Here is a 22,680-nt window from a genome sequence, read left to right as displayed (position 1 = left end):
GTCGTGTCCGACTCTTCGCAACCCCATGGACTGCAGCCTACCAGGCTCCTCCGTCCATGGGATTTTCCAGGCAAGAGTACTGGAGTGGGGTGCCATTGCCTTCTCCGAAAACAGACTAGAGATATATATTAATAAGTTCTCCCTATTAAACGTATAGTCAATGGCTTTTCACATATCTGCAGAGGTTTACAACTATCAACATAATCTTAATTTTAGAACATTTTTACCACCCAAGAAAGACTTGCCATTTCCTATCCCTACCCTAACCCACAATTCCCTACCCTATCCCACCACTTCCTCAGCCCGAAGCAACCACAATCTTCCTCTGCTTTATAGATTTAACTATTCTGACGTTTCACACAGCATGTGGCCTTTTGTGACTGGCTTCTTTAATTGAGCGTGTTTTCTAGCTTCATCCACATCCCAGCATGTAACAGTACTTCATTCCACTTAAATTGCGGAGTAATACATCCATGTTGTTTATCCATTCATCAGCTGGCAAACACTTGGATTGCTCCCGCTTTCTGATTATTCTGAGTAAGACTGCTATGAATGTTTGTGCACATCTGTATGAACGTTCATTGTTTATTTTTCGTGAAAAGAAAGTTTGCCCAAGATCTCAGCAATCTGGGCCAGGTCTCCTGATCCCCCATCCGGCGCTGCTGGCATTTATACATTAGCTCCTGTTTTATCCACTGTGTTATTCATCCAGACCAGCCTTGTCTTGAGTTTAGTTCAGTTCAGCCGCTCAGTCATATCTGACTCTTTGCGACCCCAGGGACTGCAGCATGCCAGGCTTCCATGTCCATCACCAACTCCTGGAGCTTGCTCAAACTCATGTCCAATGAGTCAGTGATGCCATCCAACCATCTCATCCTCTCTTGTCCCCTTTGCCTCCTGCCTTCAATCTTTCCCAGCATCAGGGTCTTTTCCAATGACTTTGCTTCAGGAGGCCAAAGTATTGGAGTTTCAGCTTCAGGATCAGTCCTTCCAATGAACATTCAGGACTGATCTCCTTTAGGACTGACTGGTTGGATCTCCTTGCAGGCCAAGGGACTCTCAAGAGTCTTCTCCAACACCACAGTTCAAAAGCATCAATTCTTTGGTGCTCAGTTTTCTTTACAGTCCAACTCTCACATCCATTCATGACTACTGGAAAAACCATAGCTTTGACCTAGATGGACCTTTGTTGGCATCAAAGGCCTTGTCTTCAACCAGCCTCTAATTTCAAGAACAAAAACAACTGGCACTCAACATTTCAAAGAACATCTTAGTCTCCTTCCACTGCACAAAATTCCAAACAGTCTAGAACATTAAATAAAAACAAAAACCACATTATCCAAGATTTAAAAACAGATCAACAGCAGCTAGATAAAGGTTTTACAGTCAACACAGCGCCATCATGTCAATGCTCTGTCTTGCAGTACTGCTGGGAAGCCAGACACATTATTCTGATGAAAAAGTCAAATTCTCCAACATATTTAAGTCAAGTTGGGCCCTAGAAACAGCAGAAGTGTATATAACAAAATTAAGGGGAAGCCAGCTTATGGGCAAGCCACCATTAATTCCCTTTACCTAACACTAAAAAGACAACATCATATTTTGACAAGAATATAATGAGGCGTCAGACTATATTCTTCCATAAAAGAATGTTTATAATGGAAAAACATAACCGGCTTGTCAAGACAAATGCATCCAAAGTAAACAGAGAGCCTAACAGAACCCAGGATTTCGCCCAACTATAAAACATCTTTCCCACTGAATGCCAGAAAATGAAATAAACATTAAATAATTGAAATAACTGACTACCACATGAAGGGATTTAAGAGATAATCTACTTTCACAAATAAGGAAACTGAAGCACAGATTAGAAACTGACATTAGCTCAATGCAACAGCCTAGTGCCAGCTGAAAAACCCTGGCCCGTGCTAAGTGGAAACCTTCAAAGCAAAGGACAGTGGAAAATTTCAGAGCTGTGGCAAGGCTGACCTTCGGTGGGGAACTGCAGGGCATAATGCCATTTTAATGGAGAACATTGTTGAACTACTTAGTCGGCAACCTAATTGATTTTCCAAGAAACTCCTCCATGTTTTCCATTTGTGTGCTATGTGTCTGGGCCCCAAGGTTAAAAAAAGTGCTCATATTTTCCTCCCCAAACAAGCTAAGAATCATCTCATATGACAAACTGAAAAGAGGTTACTTCACTATGGGGTTGAATACTAAAAAGGAACTTAATGAGAACGCTATATAGCTACTAGTTCCCAATGAGAAGAAAATAAATAATATGAGTAAAGGAATGGCAAGGAAAGATCACATCAAGGAGGAGACTGTCCTGAATAGAACTGGGTTAAAAACGAAACCCATGAAGCATTCAGCAAGGCTGAAAGCATGCCTAATGAGAAGAGATTCAGCAAAGGAGAGTATGAACTGTCTGATGTCTTATTTCACCTAGAGGTTACCTGGATGCTGTATTCCTGTAAGACAATGACATGTGTGTGAAAGCTGAGTCTGTGTCATGAATTAATAGTTTAAAGTTTATCTAACTTAGTTCACTTTATCTAATCTTAGTTCTCTGCTCACCTCTCACCTAAAATGTTTCTTGTATCATATATCACTCTCCGTTTTAGGAAGAAACTTGGGGGGAACATGACAACTGTGTACAACTCCCAGAGGAGCTTCAGAGAGTAAACTCCTTCCATGTCAACTCAGAGGACGAAACAAGGACCAGTGGTCAGTGATGAGCGGCAACTCCAGCTCAGACTAACACTGCGCCCACCCCTCTCCACAGCCTGATTAATTTCCACTTGTTCTTTAAAATCCAGCTAACAGGTTCTCTCCTCTGGCAAGTGTTAAGCGGCCCTTGGATCCCTCACAGGCGAGCCATGGACTGGTCTTCCTCCATATTCGTCACACTACTCTAAGCATCTCTCACACAGTTCTTGAGGGCAAGGACTTCTGGCTTCTACTTATCACCAAAACCCCCAGACTGTACAAAGTGACCGGCAGAGGCAAGCCAGTCCCAGCCATTATGCAGTGGAATACTTTCCCTTGTTTTCACTTTTCTCCCTCCCCTCCTCTCTCCTTGCCACTTGCTTCAAGCTTAGTCAAAGAAGACAACCTTCCCTGACAGAGGAGGGCCTTTCTTTGCCCAGCGTGCACAAGTAGTTGTGTTCCCTGAACAGAACCTCCAGACAAGCTCTACAGGCCCACAGCAGCATTATTCACAATAGTCAAAAGGTGGCAGTGACTCAAGTGTCCATTGATGGACCAATAAGCACAATGCGGTCTATACACACAATGAAATATTACTGAGTCTTACAAAAGAAGGAAATTCTGGCACATGCTACAACGCAGATAACTTTGAAGAAGTTAAATAAACCAGTCACAAAAAGACAAATGTTGTATGATTCCACTTACATGAGATACCTAGAGTACTCAAATCCAGACACAAAAAGAAAACGATAGCTGCCAGGGACTTGGGGAAGGATGAAGTGGGCAGCTTAGTGTGCAATGGGCAGTTTCAGTTTGGGAAGATAAAAAAAAATTCTGGGGACAGATGGTGGTAATAGTTGCAGAACAATGTGAATGTACTTAATGACACAGATTACATGTAAAAATGGCAAAGTTGTTCATTATGTATATTTTACAATTAAAAAAACATTAAAAACCACCACCCTTCAAAAAAGGGCTTCCCAAATGGCCCAGTGGTAAAGAGTCCATTTGCCAATGCAGGAGACACAGAAGATATGAATTTGATCTCTGGGTCAGGAAGGTCCCCTGGAGGAGGAAACTGCTTGGGAAATCTCATGGACAGAGGAGCCTGGAAGGCTGCCGTCCATGAGGTCGCAAAGAGTCAGACATGACTGAATACACACCCAAACCCCTTTTAAAAACGGAATTTGCTTTGGTAAAGGTAAAAGGTGTGTGTGTTGGGGGTTTGGGGGTGTCTAACACAGTATCCAGCACTGTAGGCAGGGCTGTGCTCCACAGACCAGTTTGAAAACATTTGGAGAAAGGGATAAAGATCAGACACTGGCTCAGGGAACAGTGCTTATGCAGCTACAAGGCACAGGGTTAGATAATTTTAACAGCAGATTACATATTTCTACAGTCATAAAATGACATCTTCATTAGCTAAAATACCTTTGCTTCCTCTGCCATTTTTTTCTCTTCATCCACCTCTTCAGTCTTAGCTGAATCTTCACTTTGGAGTTTTCTTCTCTTCTGCTTGGGAGCCATGAAGCCTTGGAGAAACTTCTTTATGACACTGGCTTGAAGGGCAATCACACATTCACCAAAATCCTTCAGTTTCTCTAGTGAAATCACCTACAGAAAACGATTTCAAGACTAGACTGAGTGAAAGGCCAAGAGAAAGATGAAAGCAGACTATCCTCAATTAAATTCAAATCAACCTAAACTGAAACTGGTCACATAACATTAATTTAACTGGGTGCCTCAGTTAAATGGAAGGCTTATACATTTGAAAGTAGCCAGACTACTTGGATATCCCTGATGAAGGGACCCATGAGATGCTGAAACTTGCTCTACTTAAGAAGTTACTGAGCTCATTCATTCCCTGAGCAACCGAGTGCCTACTAAGTACAAATGAGTCTCAAGGCAAAGAAGAACAGAAGGAAAGTAAAAATTTACCATCCCACTAGCTTACAAACTATAAGCCACTAATACGTTTTAGATGATGATCTCATCGAAGCCTCACATTGATTTTATGAATGGAGAAATATAAGCTAGACCACTTTGATCCAAATTATGCTCTACCTTCTCAGTCACACAACACATGCCAATTTAAAAGTACCCTTTTATAACTACAAAGAGAATCAAAATTTGGTCCATTGGAGAAGGGACTGGCAAACCACTCCAGTCTTCTTGCCTTGAGAACCCCATGAACAGTATGAAAAGAGAAGAATGATGATAATCCAATGTTAGCAAGGTATGGGTCTGGGTTTGGCACAAAGTAGGCAACTGATAAATACTTGCTAAATAAAAAAGCAATTACAATATTTGAAACTGGCAGAATCCTTTTGGTTGAATAATTCCTATTAAAAACAAAAACAAATTTGAACAATAAATATGTTTCAATCCTTTTCCCAGGCAATGTACCAAGAACTCATAACAGAGCTAATGAAAAAAAAGTTACATATATAAGATGATATATGATTTGCTGATTGAAATAGCAAAGAAAAAAAGAGAAGCCTGACAATAAAAGATTTACCATATCAACTCCATGGCTTATTATGTACACCAAAGTGATATAAAGACTAGAAGAAATGGGAAGTTCCTATAAAGGAGGGAAAACTGGGGGGGCGGGGGGGGGGGGATCCCCAACTGCTCATAAAAATCATATAACTATTAACACATATAATGCATAAGAACAATTTGAAAAGACTCACCAATATTGATGTTTGGAATTATGTGGACTTCATTATTTAAAATTAACACAAAAATTAGCCTCTCAGGCTCCTCTGTCCATGAAATTCTGCAGGCAAGAATACTGGAGTGGGTAGCCATGCCCTTCTCCAGGAGATCTTCCCAATCCAGGGATGGAACCTGGGTCTCCTGCATTCCACGCAGATTCTTTACCATCTGAGCCACCAGGGAAGCCCCATAGTAATAACTGATGGACAGTGTTTTCCAATCTTTTCTCCAGCTTTGATACCTAAACTTATCTAATGTGGGACACAGTGTCTCTTGAACTGGGTCACCTATAACACTTTAGGGTCCTTCTGAGCAGTAAGTGTACCTTCACTGAAATTACCTATTTAGCAGCATGAGTGTTGCCCAACACAAGATTTACTCCACTGAGGTGATGAGGTTAGAGAATGGACAAAAGCGGGATACACAAACGTTTCCTACCCTAAAGCACAGGCATCACGTGGGAATGGACAGGTTAAACAATGTTATGACTATGACTTCAGGACTAGTTTTCTTTCAACTTAACAGAAAAGCTCTTTTTTAACAAAGGTTCGGAGCCAACTATTAGATTTTTCTGGAAACCAGCAAATGATGAAAAGGGAAAAAATACTGTATGTACACAGAGAACTTAGGATTCCACATGTGTCTTTCAAAATAAACATATGATCCCCAGGGTCATCTAGGGAAGCCAAGAAGAGTATCAGGGAACAAGTCCAAATTAACAGACTTCAAGAGTATTTTCCTGATGGCCTTACCCGAGCTTCAAATTCTGAGGTTTCTTCCACATAACCAAGTCCTCCCTTCTGTAACCTTGTTGCAACTTCAATGAGATCACTCCTAAGAAAGTTTAAAAGCTCCTGGTTGCCATCACAGGATTTTAGACCTAAATTTGGCTTCCGGGCCAGATGAATAGAATGAATAATGTCCTGGTACCTAGAAAAGTTGAGGGAAAGGGGAGGAGGAATAAAGGAACTTAAAAAATGATCTACAGATTCCAATGACTTGAATGACATGTTTTATTTCTACAAGACTGATTTAGATCTTTTTAGCTCTGCTTTTTAAAAATCTGTTTCTTACACAAATCTCAAATTTCTTTTTCTTGACTCTTTTTAGAAACACACAGATTGTATTCTGCACATGGTAATTCCAGTATCCTGTGTTTCTTTACCTCTCATTCATGATACCTTATTTGTGTGGGTTTTTTTTAATTTTTTTTTTTTTTTTACCATGAGTTTCTTAGAATTGTATCCGTGGAAATTCTTTGACGCCTGGTTTGAAGCTGTGCTCCTCCAGAGAGAATGTTCATTTGTACACTCTCAATTCCCCCCACCCTTCATCCCCTGGTAACTACTAATCTATTTTCTGACTATAAATTTGCCTACTGTGCATGTCTCACGTAAGTGAAATCACACACTACATGCCCTTTTATGTCTGGCTTCTTTGACTAAGCATGATGTTCATCTATGTGGCAGCATATTTCAGCACTTTGCTCCTTTTAATGGTTGAATTTATGCATACACCACATTTTGTTTATTCATCCATCAGTTGATAAAATTGAGGTTGTTTTCATTTTATGGCTATTTTGGATACTGGCAGAATACTTCTGAATACTGACCGATGCGGAACGGTGTTTACAAGGCTGCCTAACTCCAGTGAAGCTCTCGGCCTGGTACATGGCATGTTAGTGAAAAACCCTGCTACCCTGTATCCACATGCTTTAATAGCATAATTTTCCAAATAATTATGAGGTGTCAAGAAAATACCAAACAACATAAGAGGGTTACAGGCTTTTAAAATTTTACTTAAGCTTTTATGGCTAAACAACCCCCCCCTCCAAGGTATGTATAATATCTAATGCAGATAAGAAGATGTGAAGACCAAGATGAAAACCCTTACCTCTTCTCTAGTCTCTCTTTAAGCTGACTTTCTCTTATTCCCTGAGGGTGAAGGCAATTTAGCAACTCATCCAGTTCCTTCTGACTATCACATAAAAACCTGCAGGGGCCAAAAAAAAGCTTGTTAACTCTGTGTGTGTGTGTGGGGAGGGGGGGGGGGAATCAAACACTATGGTGGTGGGAGTGGGAAAGCAGAATTCCAACCTCGATCACAAGTAGAACAATTTACTGTTGCCATAAGACCTAATGTTAACTTTATCCCAGGACACTGGAGCCAATGTTTCTGCTAAAATGTAATGAGACAAGTGTACAAATTCATGAAGTTCACTCTTGTCTCTACCCCTTTAAAGAGTAAACATATCCAAAACCAAAGGTGAGCACAACCAAAGCAGCTGATGCGATCACAAAGTAGAAGGGACCCTCTCCAAAACCTAGTTCCCAGCTTAAAGCAGGATAGGCACACAGGAAGATTAATGGCTGTATTTATAATTATTTACTCTTTAATAGAGATGAAAATCCTGCTCTATTCCCAAGCAGACTGAAAGGCATTTTCAATGCTATATAAGATCTATCCTATAATATAGTTACATTACAACAGAAAAGTAAATTCTAAACCTTAAAGCAAACAAATACATTCTTATAAAAAAAAAATCAAGTCTGCTTTTAAAGCAATGAGCTTACATATCCAAGAAATCAGAGTCACACAAAATGCTCTCAATAGTGAATAACTAACTCACTGGTGTCACTGTATCAAATATTTCCTTAACACTGAAAATGAAGAAGAAAGAGCAGCCAGATGAATGCTCACATTACCATAGATTCTGTCCTTGTTTGGGTACAGTGGTCTCGACGGCAATCTCTGCTGCTAGGCTGTGTTGCATGTTCGTGCTTACATTTTTGCCTAGGTTTGCTTTCTTACCTAAGAAAAATGTACACGTTAGGCTGAACACAGCAAGTAACTCCACTCCTAGTTTTAAATCTAAGCAGTACACAGACACTGCCTATTGAATATATCCACATGTACAACAGATGCTAATTTCTCTTAAACATCTTACAGACAGCACAGTATCTGAGACAGTTGCTCTCTAGACAGCTGAACAGTTGTACAGGTCAAAGTTTAAGAGTATCACAAGTTAGAAGGGAGAGAGACAACTAAATATCTCAGAGCTGTTCAGCACAAAGGTATCTGTGGTGAAGTAGACACAACTGAAATATATGAACTACTACTAGTTTAGCCCTGGAAGTGGCTGCAAATGTCAAACAGGATGAACTTTTTTGTAATCCAGCTCCTGTACCCGAATATATGACATTACTAGACAGACCTAAAGCCAGTACTTGAGGCTTTACCTAATCCTACAATTGGTTCTTCCCCCTGCTCCCCTCTCCCGCTTTAACTTGCACATCTTCCCTGCAACATTAACATGTAACCTTGTTGTGTCTTTTCCAGCAGGGAGTTCTGAAGAAACCCTGCCATGCTGGAACTAGACAACAGGAAGGAACAACATCCACCAGGACGCTCTAGAAGTGAAGAAATATGGATGACAACCTCCTCTCGGGAGAAACCGTAACTGTGGGACTGGATTTCTAAAAATAGCTATTAATTTTCTGAGACACATAATAAAACCACAGTCCTTCAACCCCCTGGAATCACTCTCAAGTCTGAAGATCTTCACTTCACATTTGCTGCTCTCGCCTGGATATTTACAAAGTCTGCCCAAACTAGATTTTTCTAAGAGCCACATTTGGACACACAACATAATTCAATATGAAAAATGCCTTAAATTCGAAGTTTAGGGATATACATTAATTTCATTATTTAACAATTTTGTGAGTTTAAAATCTGGATTATGAGTTTCTCTAAAATGAAAGAAAACACTTTTTAAGGAGCAATTTTCATTAGGTTATTATAAAGTACAACTGGAAAGAAGCTTATGGATCATCTAATGCAATGGTTCTCAACAGAAAGCCAGGCTGCCTCTTAGGGGACATCTGGCAGTATCTGGTGGCATGTGGTTGTCACTAACAGCATCCCATTGGCAGAAGTCAGGGATGCGGCTAAACAACCTACAACGCATAGGACAACCTCCTGCTACCAAGAATTATCTGGCCCCAAACGTTAGCACAGTGACGCTGAGAAAATCTGATCTAACCATCTGGTATTTTTAAATTTAAAAATTTTTTTCTTTTAATTTATTTCTTAGAAAAAAAAAAAAAAGAATTACCTTAATTCCAGCCTTTTAAGTACCTACAAAGAGACTCCCAAGGAACAAAGTTTGAAAACTACTTGTATAAATATAATACCCAAATATCCTAATACTCAAGTTTTACAAAGCTGGTAATCAAGTTTTCTTCCTTTTTCTAGGCATTTCACATCTTCCCACCTCACTCAAATAATTCTACCTAAGATGATAAAAGAAATTTACCAAGTGAAAAAAAGTGACAAAGGAAAGACAGTCTTGAGCAGGATAAATAACTAATAGATATACATACTCCGGGGACAGTAGTCCTCATCAAGAGAGTCTGCGTGGTCTTTCCGGTGATGGCTGAATCGGTAGTCAATGCTGTCATGGACCCAGCCTTTCTCAATGAACAAACCTGGAACTTCATCTGAGAAGAGCCAGTATCTATAAATCACAACCAAATGTTAATATTATAATAAAACATGGTGAGCACAGGATAACTTCCTTGTTGAGCAAGATGATTACAGAATGTCATTGAACACTGAGCAGATACAAATTCTAAAGCACAGCATACGAAAATTTGAGGAATTTGAGATTCACTTCCTATCTATAATTTTTATAACTACTAATATTTCTCTGTTTTAGGTTCCACACAATGTATGCAGTTAAAATATCTTACTATTTTTAAAGACTTCTATTAGGATTACATTTCTCCTACCACAATTTAAGCTTCCTATCTGTCGAGTCTTCAAGGACAAGGTCATGTCTTATCTAAATTCATAACCCTAGCAGTTGGCCCAGTAATATACAAATAAATGTGCGATGAGCAATTCTGTGTCCAATATCCACAAAAGGGGAAGGAAGCCTGTCTAATCTTAATACTAACTAGCAACACTGTAACAGCCCTAAGAGATGATAAAAATTGAATTTAATAACTTACCTGTTATGGTTTCGATCTGTCCCAATTGGAGTCCTCCGCATGACTAGCTTTGCCTTGGCAATTCCTTCCTGGAAAGCCTTCTCGGCAGCTGCTTTGTGTTTTCGTATTCGTTCTTCTTCAGCTTCGCGCTCTAGTTTCACTGTTGAAGGTAAAAAGAAGCAATGATTAAATTTTTTTTCTAGTGAATCTTACAAATTTAAACAAGGAGTGAAAAGTGCCTGGTATAAAGCAGATATTCATCAAACCTTCATTTCCTTCTCTTTATTCTGACCTGTTGTTAAGAAATAACATGTAAGGCAGCAATTTCTATCTGGTCCTTCTATGGTCTTTGAATTTTGGTGATGTCTCAGCCATCAACTCAGTGCAAAATGTGTTTTCTCCAAAACTTAATGTCTTATTAATTTTATAATAAATTCATTTTACTTTATTGACTTTATATGTAACCTTAAAACAGTCCTCAAGTGGAATTAATTGAAACATTTTCTGACAAGACTAGCCACATGATCCTCAAAATGATCAGGATGAGTAAGACCAGAATAGTTATTTCAAAACACAAAACAGCACAGTATATCAGTGCTGAGGAATTTAGAAAAAAAGAACTGAGAAAGCAAGAGCAGGGAAGCATTGGCAGATAATAGCAATTACTGCCTACTTAATACAATTTATCAAGTTATTCATCAAGTTAACACTGTCAATGATGAAAAAATTTTTTAATCCATTTACTTGTGGTCATTCCTAAGTTTATTCTATCTAGAAATCTCCCTCAACAAAGAAAGCAGCCCAGGAATTTTGCCTTTTAAGTTTTTCCACAACTGTCACAAATTTTGATACTATAAATAGGGTACTGCTATTTACAATGCCAGAAACGTTACTGCTCTACTGACTGTAACACCTACATGTAGCAAGAAACTGGAAAATGCATCAGTCTAGAGATGTTACTTTAAAAAATTAAGACAAATGTCATCTATTTAAAACCAATACAGGGAAATTCCTAGGAGGTGCAGCAGTTAGGACTTGGCACTTTCACTACCATAGGCCCTACGTATATACACCCAGGAAAAATGAAAACATATGTTCCCACAAAAACTTGTACAGCAATGCCTGTAGCCAGAAGAGTAAAACGAAACAAATGTCCATCAACTGATAAACGGAGAAACAAAATGTGGCATATCCGAATAGTGGAACAATATTTAACCATAAAAAGGAATTAAGTGTTGAAACACGCTACAACCTGAACCTTGAAACCACAGTTAAGTGAAAGAAGCCAGTCACAAGAGACCACATATCAACTCCACTGGTATGATGGAACAGAGCAGGCAAATACAGAGATACAGCCATGGGAGCAGACTGATTAGGACTGGGCGGGATGAGATCACGGGAACTAAAGGGCATGAGGTATTTTTTTGAGGTGATGAAAGTCTTCTAAAATTGACTGTGATAAAGTCTACACATATCTGTGAATATATTAAAACAATGAACTGTACAATAAACATAGATGAGATGTATACTGTGTGAATTATTTTTTAATAAAGCTGTTTTTTTTTTAAGTTCAGACTTAACAGTGCTAGGAAGCCCCCGGTTTTTATTTCCTTACATCTTAATAAAGGAAAGATTAATATCTGAGGTGCCGACCAAACTGAGGGCTTCAAATACCTTGTCATTCAATTGTTACAGCAATCTTGAGCATATGAGGATAAGCAACCTGCTCAAAGAACTACACAGCTAAGTCAGAGGTGGGGTTTAAACCCAGGTTGGCCCATTCCCAAGTCATACGTTGTTTCCAGCACATCTCCTTGTGGATTTGGTCCTTCACTAGAGCCAGAAAAGATGCCACCATCACACCAATCCAAGTCAAACTCTGCCTGTCAACCAGAATGCCTGGTTGAACACTCCAGCTAGACTCTTACTCACGGAGGAGGATCTGGGTTATCACACACAAAAATAACTGAACAGCTGTGGCACATGAAGACACTACCATGACACCTTAGTGACTTCCATCTTTCCACAAGATTTTACCTTTCATTTCTCTCTCCTGAATCTCCCGCTCCTTCTTAGCCTGAATGGCAAGCAGTCGTCTGCTCTTCACAGCACTGATCATGTCTTCAGCTTCCGTATCTACTTGGGGCTCAAACTTCACGACTTCTTTTTTCCTGTCAGCCTTGCCTAGCCCATTCTCCTCTTTTCCATTTTCTTTGTTCCGGGCTTCCATTTCTTTCCGCTTCTGCTTCTCTGCTCTCTTCTTATCATTCTCTTCCTTCAGCACAGCGAGCCGCTCCTTCCATAGCTCTGCAGACATCTGCTGCCTGGTCTCCATGTGGTCCTGCACGGAATACGTCATGAGAATCCGGTGGCAGAGGGCTGTCAAGATCTGCAGTTTCTCTTCTGATGTGAGTTCAAAAAATTCAGAGGTCTCCAGCTTTTCTAGGAACTCATCTTGGACCTCATTGTCCTCGAATGACGCAGAGTCTTTATTGTCGTCCGCGTCTGAGCCCTCGCTCTCTTCCTGAACGTCAGATTTGCGCAAGCAGAGCCGAACCAGCTCTGACACAGAATGCAGGGTCAGAGGGATTTCCGACAGCTTCATTCCCAGCTCACCATAGTCTTCTGCTATTTCGTCTTGTAACAAGGTCTGCAGGAGGATGACCAACACTCTATTCAAGTATAAAAAGCCACCCTTCTCTGCGCTCAAGGCTTCCATGAGGGACACGGCAGTGATGGGATACTGGGCATCTGGTAGGAGTAACCCGGAGTAACAGCTCAAGAACTCCACCACCATGGCCACGTCCCCAAAGAGTGTGTTGGGCAGCCCCTCGGGGGTATCTACCAATTTAAATGTTGGAAGGGTTTTGCCAGTTAACTCTTGGTCCTCATACCGCTTCTGTTTCTCTAGTCTCTCGAGCATTTCTTTCTCCCTCCGCTCCTTGGCTTTCTCCTTCAACTTCTCTTTCAGCTCCTCTCGTTTCTTTTTCAGATATTCTTTGCGCTGCTCTTCGGACATAGAAGCCCACCTCTTTTTGTGCTCTAGAAGCTCGAAGCGTTTTTGAACAATACTCCGCAGTTCTTCCGGGAGACGCGCTCTGTCTTCGCTGGAGAGGAGACGAGCTGTCTTGGAGATCACGCAGGACAGAGCGCTCTTCTTGTCCTCCCTGTCTTTGTTTTCTTTGTAGTAGGCAATGAGGTGCAGGGCAGCGGGAGGCAGGTGTTTATGAGGCTTGCTAGAGGACCTGGGCGTGCCCCCGGAATTCCGCGGGGCTCGAGTCACCTTCTGAGTGCCTTTGGCCATGTCCAACAAAGTCATCTGCTTCATTTTGGTTTTAGGGGTCTTCAGGCCCTTCTTGGGAGATTTCGAATTCCCTGTGGATTTCTGTCCGTTCAAGATGCCTTTGCCTCTGCCCTTGGCTTTCAAAGGTTTGTCATTGTGCTTCCCCGACTTCTTGCCAGGTGGGCCTTTCTTAGGAATGTGCGGGTTAGCATGTAGCTTGTTGGGCGACATCATCTTCATCACTTCCTCCAGATGCTCCTCTGGAGATCTGGAATTCTTTGAGTTCTTCACTTTGAGTGGCGAGCCGTTCAAGGATTTCTTCAGGTGTACGTGACACCATAACTTAGGATTTAGTGGTGAACTGAGAGAAGAGTTGTCTGTCTTGGATTTCTTTGAGGGCTTCCTGTCTGGAGATCCAGTATTCTTCCTCTTAGTAGATGGGTTGAGAGTCATATACTAGAATTTAAGAACAGAAGCAAAATTAATTTTAAAACCTAATTTAAAGAAATACTGTTTAAGCATCCTAAAGGCCCTCTTCCCATCCACTCAGGTAAAGCTACACATTCATTCTCTTAATGGACATTCCGTCCCTGAGAAAACAAAGCCATCAATATTAGCTAATATTTTATTTACCCTTCTCCACAGAAAATTCTCCTGACACCGAGACTTAAAAATCTATACTCCAGGATGTCCCTGGAGGTCCAGTGGTTAAGACTCCATGCTTCCACGGCAGGGACACAGGTTGGATCCTGGTCAGGGAACTAAGATCCCACATGCCATGCCGCATGGCCAAAAAAAAACACCTATAATATTAGGCATTTCTGGTATGAGACTACTTTCTTACATATAGATTTTGAGCCTTTAAATACCTTAAAGAAATCTGTGAACTCTTTCCCTGGAAACATAGAAAAATTATGTACACAATTTCAGAGTCCATGGGACCTAGATTAAGGACATCTGATCTAGATAATGGCAACATCTGAGAAATTTTAATATTTACTGCTTGAGACAGATTTGGATTTTTATCCTTTAAACTTCTGTTACAACTGGTGGTATTCTGTGCTTAGGATGAGAGAAAGTATACCATTTAAGTATTTTTGTTTAAATTCAGAAGCATATTTCCTTATTAAGAGTATCAGTAAGTATATTAACAACAAAACACTGTTCATAAATAGGAAGCCTCCCGATCCCTGGCTTTCGGGCTCCCCACACCTCAAGAACCCATTCCCATGAATACATTATTAACTACAAGTCTGATAAGTTTTCAACCTCATACAATTCTCTCCTTGATTATCCTCTCACATCTTTCACATTCACTCCCTTTAGCACCCCAACGCCACAATCCTTCAATCCCAGCAGAACCATTAATTCATTAATCCATTAATTTTATCACATTTTTACCAATCTCACTTCTTCATCCTTTACCCAGATTAAATTCCAGTCAGTCATTCCAATCAACCCTGCATAAATCTACAGTTCCCTTGCTCTATTGTATCTAGTTGGTCCTAGCCTGCGTATGTTGAGATTAAACATGACTAGAATAAAAGACACAAGGACAGTGTGTGGACCTACTTTAGATCTCCACCTTATCCCAATCGTACAGAATGACTTAACAGGTTAGAACCCAGTCAACCTGTCATGATACCACTGTTTCTACTTAAGTGTTTATTAAAACAAAAACAATGTTGATTTTGATGCTTTGAAAGGATATAATTACAAAGAGAAAAGCCTGGCAGTTAAAATAAACTACATGAAATAATAACCAAGCAATGAAAAAGTACCATCAATTCAAAAAAATTTTACTGTTTTAAGTGATTAGGAGAAAGACTAGATAACCCCTAGAATCCTTGATTTCTATTACCAAAAGCAGTTAAGCACACAGAAGGCATTGAGACACAGAAGACTGTAACTTCAAGTTTCTGCCTTTAACAGACTAACTTGTAAAGAAGCAGGCTGGAGGCAGGGGAGCAGACAGACTCGGGGGAGATGAGACCACAGGCAAGGAAGCCACTGGAGACCATCAAGTATGAAATCAGGACCCTTGAAAAGCCAACAGTGAAACAGCTATGGTGAAGCAAGTCTCAGTGATCATACAGAACAGTTATGCTCTTGTTAGAAGTAAACAAAACAGGTACAGTAAAATTTAATAAGCTGTACTATAATGCCAAATAAGATTTAAACATCAAGGATATATGATCATCAGAGAAACAAACTCATAGACCCTAAGTCGCAGAAGAGGTAGAGATACAGTCTGTAATGAATGAGTGGGCTATACTTAAGCAATCCTTCTGGCTAAGTTCTCTAACTTTAAAGGCCAATCTGCCCTTTAAGAACTATAAGCAATTATAGGTTACCATCCCCCTAGCAGGCTGTTTTCATTCCTTGACCAAAACTGGATGTTCTGTTCCCCAATTATCTTCAGTATGGGCTGATAAAAAGGTTTCATAGTTTATAGAATATATACATTATCTGTGACTCAGGGCACATTTTCCCCAGAGGCAAGAATTTCCCACTTCTAGTTCCCCATAACTCTATTTCAAAATGTTAAAAAGAATAAGCAAAGGTAACATGTAAGTTGTGGGTGGAATAGCAACAAAACTTCAAAGAAAACAATATTTCAGAGACCACCCTACAAATCACAGACTAAGGCCCAAAATTACCCTGGCAGGAATTAAAGATAAATACGTGCTTTCCAAAAGTTAATCATCCACTTCAGCTAGACATGGAAAATCTTCCGAGTATAGACATAACAAACTGATGCTTTTTCTAATGTGCAGGATAATAGATTATCTCTAAAGTCATTCCAAAATTTTATCACTAAAAAGGAGATGAGTATGAGACTTCATTTTTACTGTTTTTAATAGGTATCTTTTAATAGGATCTATTATAATTGGGCCACTTTTTAATTTACTGATTACATGTTTATTCAAAAAGCCACTCAAGCATAAATTTCCTTCTACTTAGAAGCACTGTATTACGCAGAAATGATTATGCAAGAAAGAGCTGGGAGGATGGCTTAGCCATGAGATGGTCCAGCAGCCCATTTTTATTTATAAGGTGTGTTTCTTTGCCAAGTCACACTGTGTGTGCGTGCGCGTGTGTGTGTGTTTTTTTTTTTTTTTCTTAAAAACGAAAGAAATTAACTCACCCAACCCCCTCCCAAAAGGCCGGCTCCCCGCGTGAGCAGTCCTTCAGTAACTGGATCATCTCAGCATAGGGCATGCTGGGCAGCCACAGCCAGTGGGAGCCGGCATGGCAGGGCTCAGGGGGAATCTGAAAAAGTATAAAACCACGTATGTGCTAAGGGTCTACCCTGTCCCCCATTCAGCAAAAGTAATCTACTAGAACAGTGCACAGAGAGGGAGAAAAGAATGGGCACCTGGATTGGCAGTATTATAGCTTTTCTGGCAAAGGCCCTTCTTAACTGATAAACAGGAAAAAATTATTTATGTCTCAGGAACATAAGAGGCTATACAATTCCATAATTGTGTCTATAATTCCACACTTGTTCCCTGTCACCTGGAACAAACCACCACCACAAATAAGGAAATCTAATAAGATAAAAATGAATAAACATTTATATCAGCTCATTCAGATTCTAAATTTAACTTAATAGTTAGAAGTAAGAACCCTGAATTAGAACACTTTGGCAATCTATATTCTGATTCTTATTTCACTCTTCTCATTTGCCCAAGGAACCGTGTTAGGAGCTTCAAGATAACATTCACAGAGTGGGTTCCTCTTGATATCCAGATGCTTTTATTGGCAAATGTGTGAAATGTGTTACTATAAAATAGTTTTAAGTGCTCTGAAAATCCCTTTATTTTTTTAAAGTACTTCAGCTCTAGTCTCTAATTCATAACCAAACTTTACACACCAATTTTATTCAAAGAAAAATTTTAGGACTATAAACACTTACTTGAAATTTTCAGTTATTAGAGATAAGAAATATCTTCTAAAACGTACAATAATTAAGTTTCACTAGTAATCAGACAAAATTACATCACATGCCTTCTGATAAGATTCACTGAGAAGAATACAACAATTCTGTGGTATTTCTAAGCATGAGGATATAAACTCAAACTGAGGAGCATTATGCAAAATAATTGACTTGTATTCTTTAAAATGTCAAGGTTTTTAAAAGACAAAGGAACTGAGATTAGGGAAGGCTACAGAGACATAACAGGTAAAGGTAATACATGATACTACATTAAATCCTACTTGGGCCAAGACAAAAATCTGTTTGGCTAAAAGGATGTTACTGGGACAATTAGCAAAATCGGAGTTAAAGCTGTGGCTCACTTCTTCCCACACTGACAGCACTCTCGCAGACATGGTGACCATTCCTAAAATCAGCTGGACTTTCTGTAGTCAGTGCCACAAGCACCAGCCCACAGAGAGACACAGTCCAAGAAGCGCAAGCAGTCTATTCTCCAGGGAAAGAAGAGTTACAACAGGAAGCAGAGTGGCTATGGTGGACAGACTAAGCCGGTTTTCCAGAGAAAGGCTAAAACCATAAAGAAGATTTTGCAGAGGCTTGAATGCACTGAGCCCAACTGCAGATCTAAGAGAATGCTGGCTATTAAGATACATGCATGTTGAGCTGGGAGGACGTAAGAAGAGAAAGATCCAAAGTGATTCAGTTCTAAGCTTCTTATTTTGTTTTATTATGAAGATAATAAAATCTTGAGATTATGGCCACTTAAAAGAAAAAACTCTAGATCAGATAACAGTATTGCTTTGATGCTAATTTCTTGATTTTGGTAATTGTACTATAGTTATTAATAGAAAATATCCTTGTCTTTAAGGAAACACATATTCAAGTATTTTGCAAAATGGCGTCCTATCTTATAACCTACTACAAACGGCTCAGAAAAAAATGTGTGTGAAGAGAAAAAAAAAAAATGTGGTAAATATTAACATTCAAGGAATCTACTTGAGGAATACACAGAAATTCTTTGCAGTATATGTCAGTTTTTATGCATTAAATTATTTCAAAATAAAATACTTTTTAATGTATTAAGAATCATATTAAACCAATCCAAATTACTTTAGGACTCCAAATGTCTTAAAAAGTATTATTTTCTTGTTGTTGTCTCTATCTGAATGCTTCCCTGCTAGAATATACCAGTTTAAAACATTACGGACAGGGAATTCCCTAGTAGTCTGCTGGTTAGGACTCTGTGTTGCCACTTCAGGGGACATGGGTTCAACCCCTGATCATGGAACTAAGATCATGCATCCTGCATGCTGTGAGGTAAAAAAAATAATAATTATGGACAGACTAACAAAACACTACAGCAGCAATGTATTAAATGAGCTGAGATGGCTGACTGCGTCTTAGATGCATGTTATATTATCTAAGTGCCTTATAAATCATTCCTCCAAGTCATTAGGCCTACAAAATGTTTTCCCTAAACTCAACTGTCAGCTGCATTTTTCTCAACGAACAGAACTTCTTAAAGAAATGAATTCACTAGCCACATACATATTATACCTGCGCTAAACATCACAGGATATTAGATGAGTAAAACAGTTCTTAATCTCAAGTAATTTATGTTCTAAGGTTTCAGTCAGTTCAGTTCAGTCACTCAGTCGTGTCAGACTCTTTGCGACCCCATGAATCACAACACGCTAGGCCTCCCTGTCCATCACCAACTCCCGGAATTCACTCAAACTCACGTCCATCAAGTCGGTGATGCCACCCAGCCATCTGATCCTCTGTCATCCCCTTCTCCTCCTGCCCCAAATCCCTCCCAGCATCAGAGACTTTTCCAATGAGTCAACTCTTTGCATGAGGTGGCCAAAGTACTGGAGTTTCAGCTTCAGCATCATTCCTTCCAAAGAAATCCCAGGGCTGATCTCCTTCAGAATGGACTGGTTGGATCTCCTTGCAGTCCAAGGGACTCTCAAGAGTCTTCTCCAACACCACAGTTCAAAAGCATCAATTCTTCGGCGATCAGCTTTCTTCACAGTCCAACTCTCACATCCATACATGACCACAGGAAAAACCACAGCCTTGACTAGACGGACCTTTGTTTGCAAAGTGATGTCTCTGCTTTTGAATATGCTATCTAGGTTGGTCATAACTTTCCTTCCAAGGAGTAAGCGTCTTTTAATTTCATGGCTGCAGTCACCATCTGCAGTGATTTTGGAGCCCCAAAAAATAAAGTCTGACACTGTTTCCATTGTTTCCCCATCTACTTCCTATGAAATGATGGGGCCAGATGCCATGATCTTCATTTTCTGAATGTTGAGCTTTAAGCCAACTCTTTCACTCTCCTCTTTCACTTTCATCAAGAGGCTTTTTAATTCCTCTTCACTTTCTGCCATAAGGGTGGTGTCATCTGCATATCTGAGGTTATTGATATTTCTCCCAGCAATCTTGATTCCAGCTTGTGCTTCTTCCAGTCCAGCGTTTCTCATGATGTACTCTGCATATAAGTTAAATAAGCAAGGTGACAATATACAGCCTTGATGTACTCCTTTTCCTATTTGGAACCAGTCTGTTGTTCCATGTCCAGTTGCTTGAACTGGACATGAACTGTTGCTTCCTGACCTGCATACAAATTTCTCAAGAGGCAAGTCAGGTGGTCTGGTATTCCCATCTCTTTCAGAATTTCCCCCAGTTTATTGTGATTCACACAGTCAAAGGCTTTGGCATAGTCCATAAAGCAAAAATAGATGTCTTCCTGGAACTCTCTTGCATTTTCAATGATCCAGCGGATGTTGGCAATTTGATCTCTGGTTCCTCTGCTTTTCTAAAACCAGCTTGAACATCAGGAAGTTCACGGTTCACATATTGCTAAAGCCTGGCTTAGAGAATCTTGAGCATTACTTTACTAGTGTGAGATGAGTGCAATTATGCGGTAGTTTAAGCATTCTTTGGCATTGCCTTTCTTTGGGACTGGAATAAAAACTGACCTTTTCCAGTCCTGTGGCCACTGCTGAGTTTTCCAAATTTGCTGGCATATTGAGTGCAGCACTTTCACAGCATCATCTTTCAGGATTTGGAATAGCTCAACTGGAATTCCATCACCTCCAGTAGCTTTATTCGTAGTGATGCTTTCTAAGGCCCACTTGACTGCACATTCCAGGATGTTTGGCTCTAGGTGAGTGATCACAACATCGTGATTATCTTGGTCGTGAAGACCTTTTTTGTACAGTTGTAAGGTTTACAAGACCACAAACAGATGCCTATCACCGTATCAGGCTCTGCTCAGATAACACTAAAAAATTCTACTTTTCTAAATAATTTTTCTCTCTCCCACTTAAGCTCTCCCCGCCAGTCCTTTCCTAACACTATTACTCACAACTTGCTTCCTCTCTCCAGACCTCATCTCTCTCTACAGTAGTTGTATTCAGCAGCATCCCAAAGCACTAAATTCTACTAAACCAAAGACAAAAAAATTTTTAACCTATTGCTTTTGGTTCTGATTTTAATGTGTTACTAAAGCAAGCACAAACCCATTGCCTTTGGGATAGGCAGATCACAAGTGATCAACTTTAATTCTCCATGAATTATTTTAAATTTCCTTTATATCAGGAAAGAATCCAAAGTACTTTTTCATGGTCTACTTATCTGTGCCTTAAGTATATTCTGTCTTGGCTGTGATGCCAAAAAGTTTTTTAAGACAGCTGATTTTATAAAAAGGAAAAAGAAACATACATAAACTCAAAAAAGAAGGATCAGTGAAATATCAAATACTATTGGGGAATAAGAAATTACTCTTTAGAGATGCAAAATACATAATAAAATAAGTATACACTCTTAATTTGTAGACTGGTTTTCTTACATGACTCCCCATTTCTCGAAGTAGAATCACTGTCCTCTTACAGCAGTTTAGTCTAAACGAGCTTGTACTCCCTAGTCTCCATCTGAATTACAGCCAAATTTCATTAAGTTAATATTTTAAGCCCTCATTAGAAAATTTCAGAATAGCCAATTTCTTCAGAAATTGCTTTTCAACAGATAAATTCCTGGAATTCTAAGTCTCTGGCTCCTACAATAAGCGTGGATCAGTTTTTTTGTTCTAATAAAACCCAGAGACCTTTTATGTTATTCATGTTATTTGATATTTCATGTTATTCGTATTATTTGAATCACTAAGCTAAAATACATAAAAGACGACTGTAAAATTTTAAAAGAGGAAAATATTTAAGGACTTAAAAGATTCAAGAGTCTTAAAACTCATTTACAGATGATTTTATATAGAATTCTTTATCTTTGCTTGATCATGCTGGCCTAGAATAAGAAAACATGGTAATGCTAAACCATGGTTGGAGGTCTTTTCCAAGGTTTGAAAAAATATATATACTTCTCAATATACTTTTGCTAGCGATATCAACATAAGATGATTGACATAATTTAGTTCATGACTCACTTGTAAGATATCCTTAGTTTTTCATAATTACAAGGAAGAGATAAAAAGAGAAATCCTGAATTCTGACTTAGTTTTAATGCACCAGCAACCCTCTCCTGATCACTTTCTGGCCCAGAGATCAAGATGAAATATCAGTATGTAAATAAGTAATTTTTATCAACAAAAGGAAATAAATACCCTCAAAACCCACATTTAAAAAATATTACTGAAGAAACCCTGAGATGGAAAAGGCAATAAGAAATCCAAGGCCAATGTCTTAGCTTCTGTTGTTTACTTTCTGCTGGTTCTAATTAGACTAGTCTCAGTTTTCCCATCTGGAAAGTAAGATTAATACAGATATACCATATAACTTCATCAGAATATTGTGAAAACCCAGTGAGATAAATAAAGGGAAAAAAAAAAAAAGAAGGGAATGTTAGATTTTCTACTAATTCTTTTCAAAGATGTTAGTATATTTGACCTTATCTGACAATACAAATATCAGCTTTCATTTTTAGCAATCAATTTTCAAAATATTTTCTACACCATACCTCATTCCAAGAAAGATCTGAGACAAAAAAGCACATGCATGTAATGTTTCCCTGTTTTA

At 39.3% G+C, this 22,680-nt stretch overlaps 1 protein-coding gene and 1 pseudogene across 5 annotated transcripts in view; one reads left to right on the top strand and one right to left on the bottom strand.

Annotated features, from left to right (window-relative positions):
• The window catches only part of BAZ1B (bromodomain adjacent to zinc finger domain 1B), a 57,004-nt gene that overhangs the window by 11,156 nt on the left and 23,168 nt on the right, over positions 1 to 22,680 (bottom strand). For all 5 annotated transcript variants that reach the window (XM_055562476.1, XM_055562479.1, XM_055562477.1 and 2 more), the window contains 7 exons: positions 12,462 to 14,163; positions 10,446 to 10,584; positions 9,816 to 9,949; positions 8,139 to 8,244; positions 7,327 to 7,425; positions 6,186 to 6,363; positions 4,144 to 4,326 (listed from right to left, as the gene is read on the bottom strand). In XM_055562476.1, the coding sequence (XP_055418451.1) occupies positions 4,144 to 4,326; positions 6,186 to 6,363; positions 7,327 to 7,425; positions 8,139 to 8,244; positions 9,816 to 9,949; positions 10,446 to 10,584; positions 12,462 to 14,163 (2,541 nt within the window). The remainder of the gene's footprint in view (positions 1 to 4,143; positions 4,327 to 6,185; positions 6,364 to 7,326; positions 7,426 to 8,138; positions 8,245 to 9,815; positions 9,950 to 10,445; positions 10,585 to 12,461; positions 14,164 to 22,680) is intronic.
• Positions 18,041 to 18,397, top strand: LOC129638131 (60S ribosomal protein L36a-like; annotated as a pseudogene).

Source organism: Bubalus kerabau, chromosome 23 (genome assembly GCF_029407905.1).
Source record: "Bubalus kerabau isolate K-KA32 ecotype Philippines breed swamp buffalo chromosome 23, PCC_UOA_SB_1v2, whole genome shotgun sequence".
Classification (NCBI taxonomy): Eukaryota; Metazoa; Chordata; class Mammalia; order Artiodactyla; family Bovidae; genus Bubalus; species Bubalus kerabau.
This window is presented reverse-complemented; position numbering and strand designations above follow the sequence as displayed.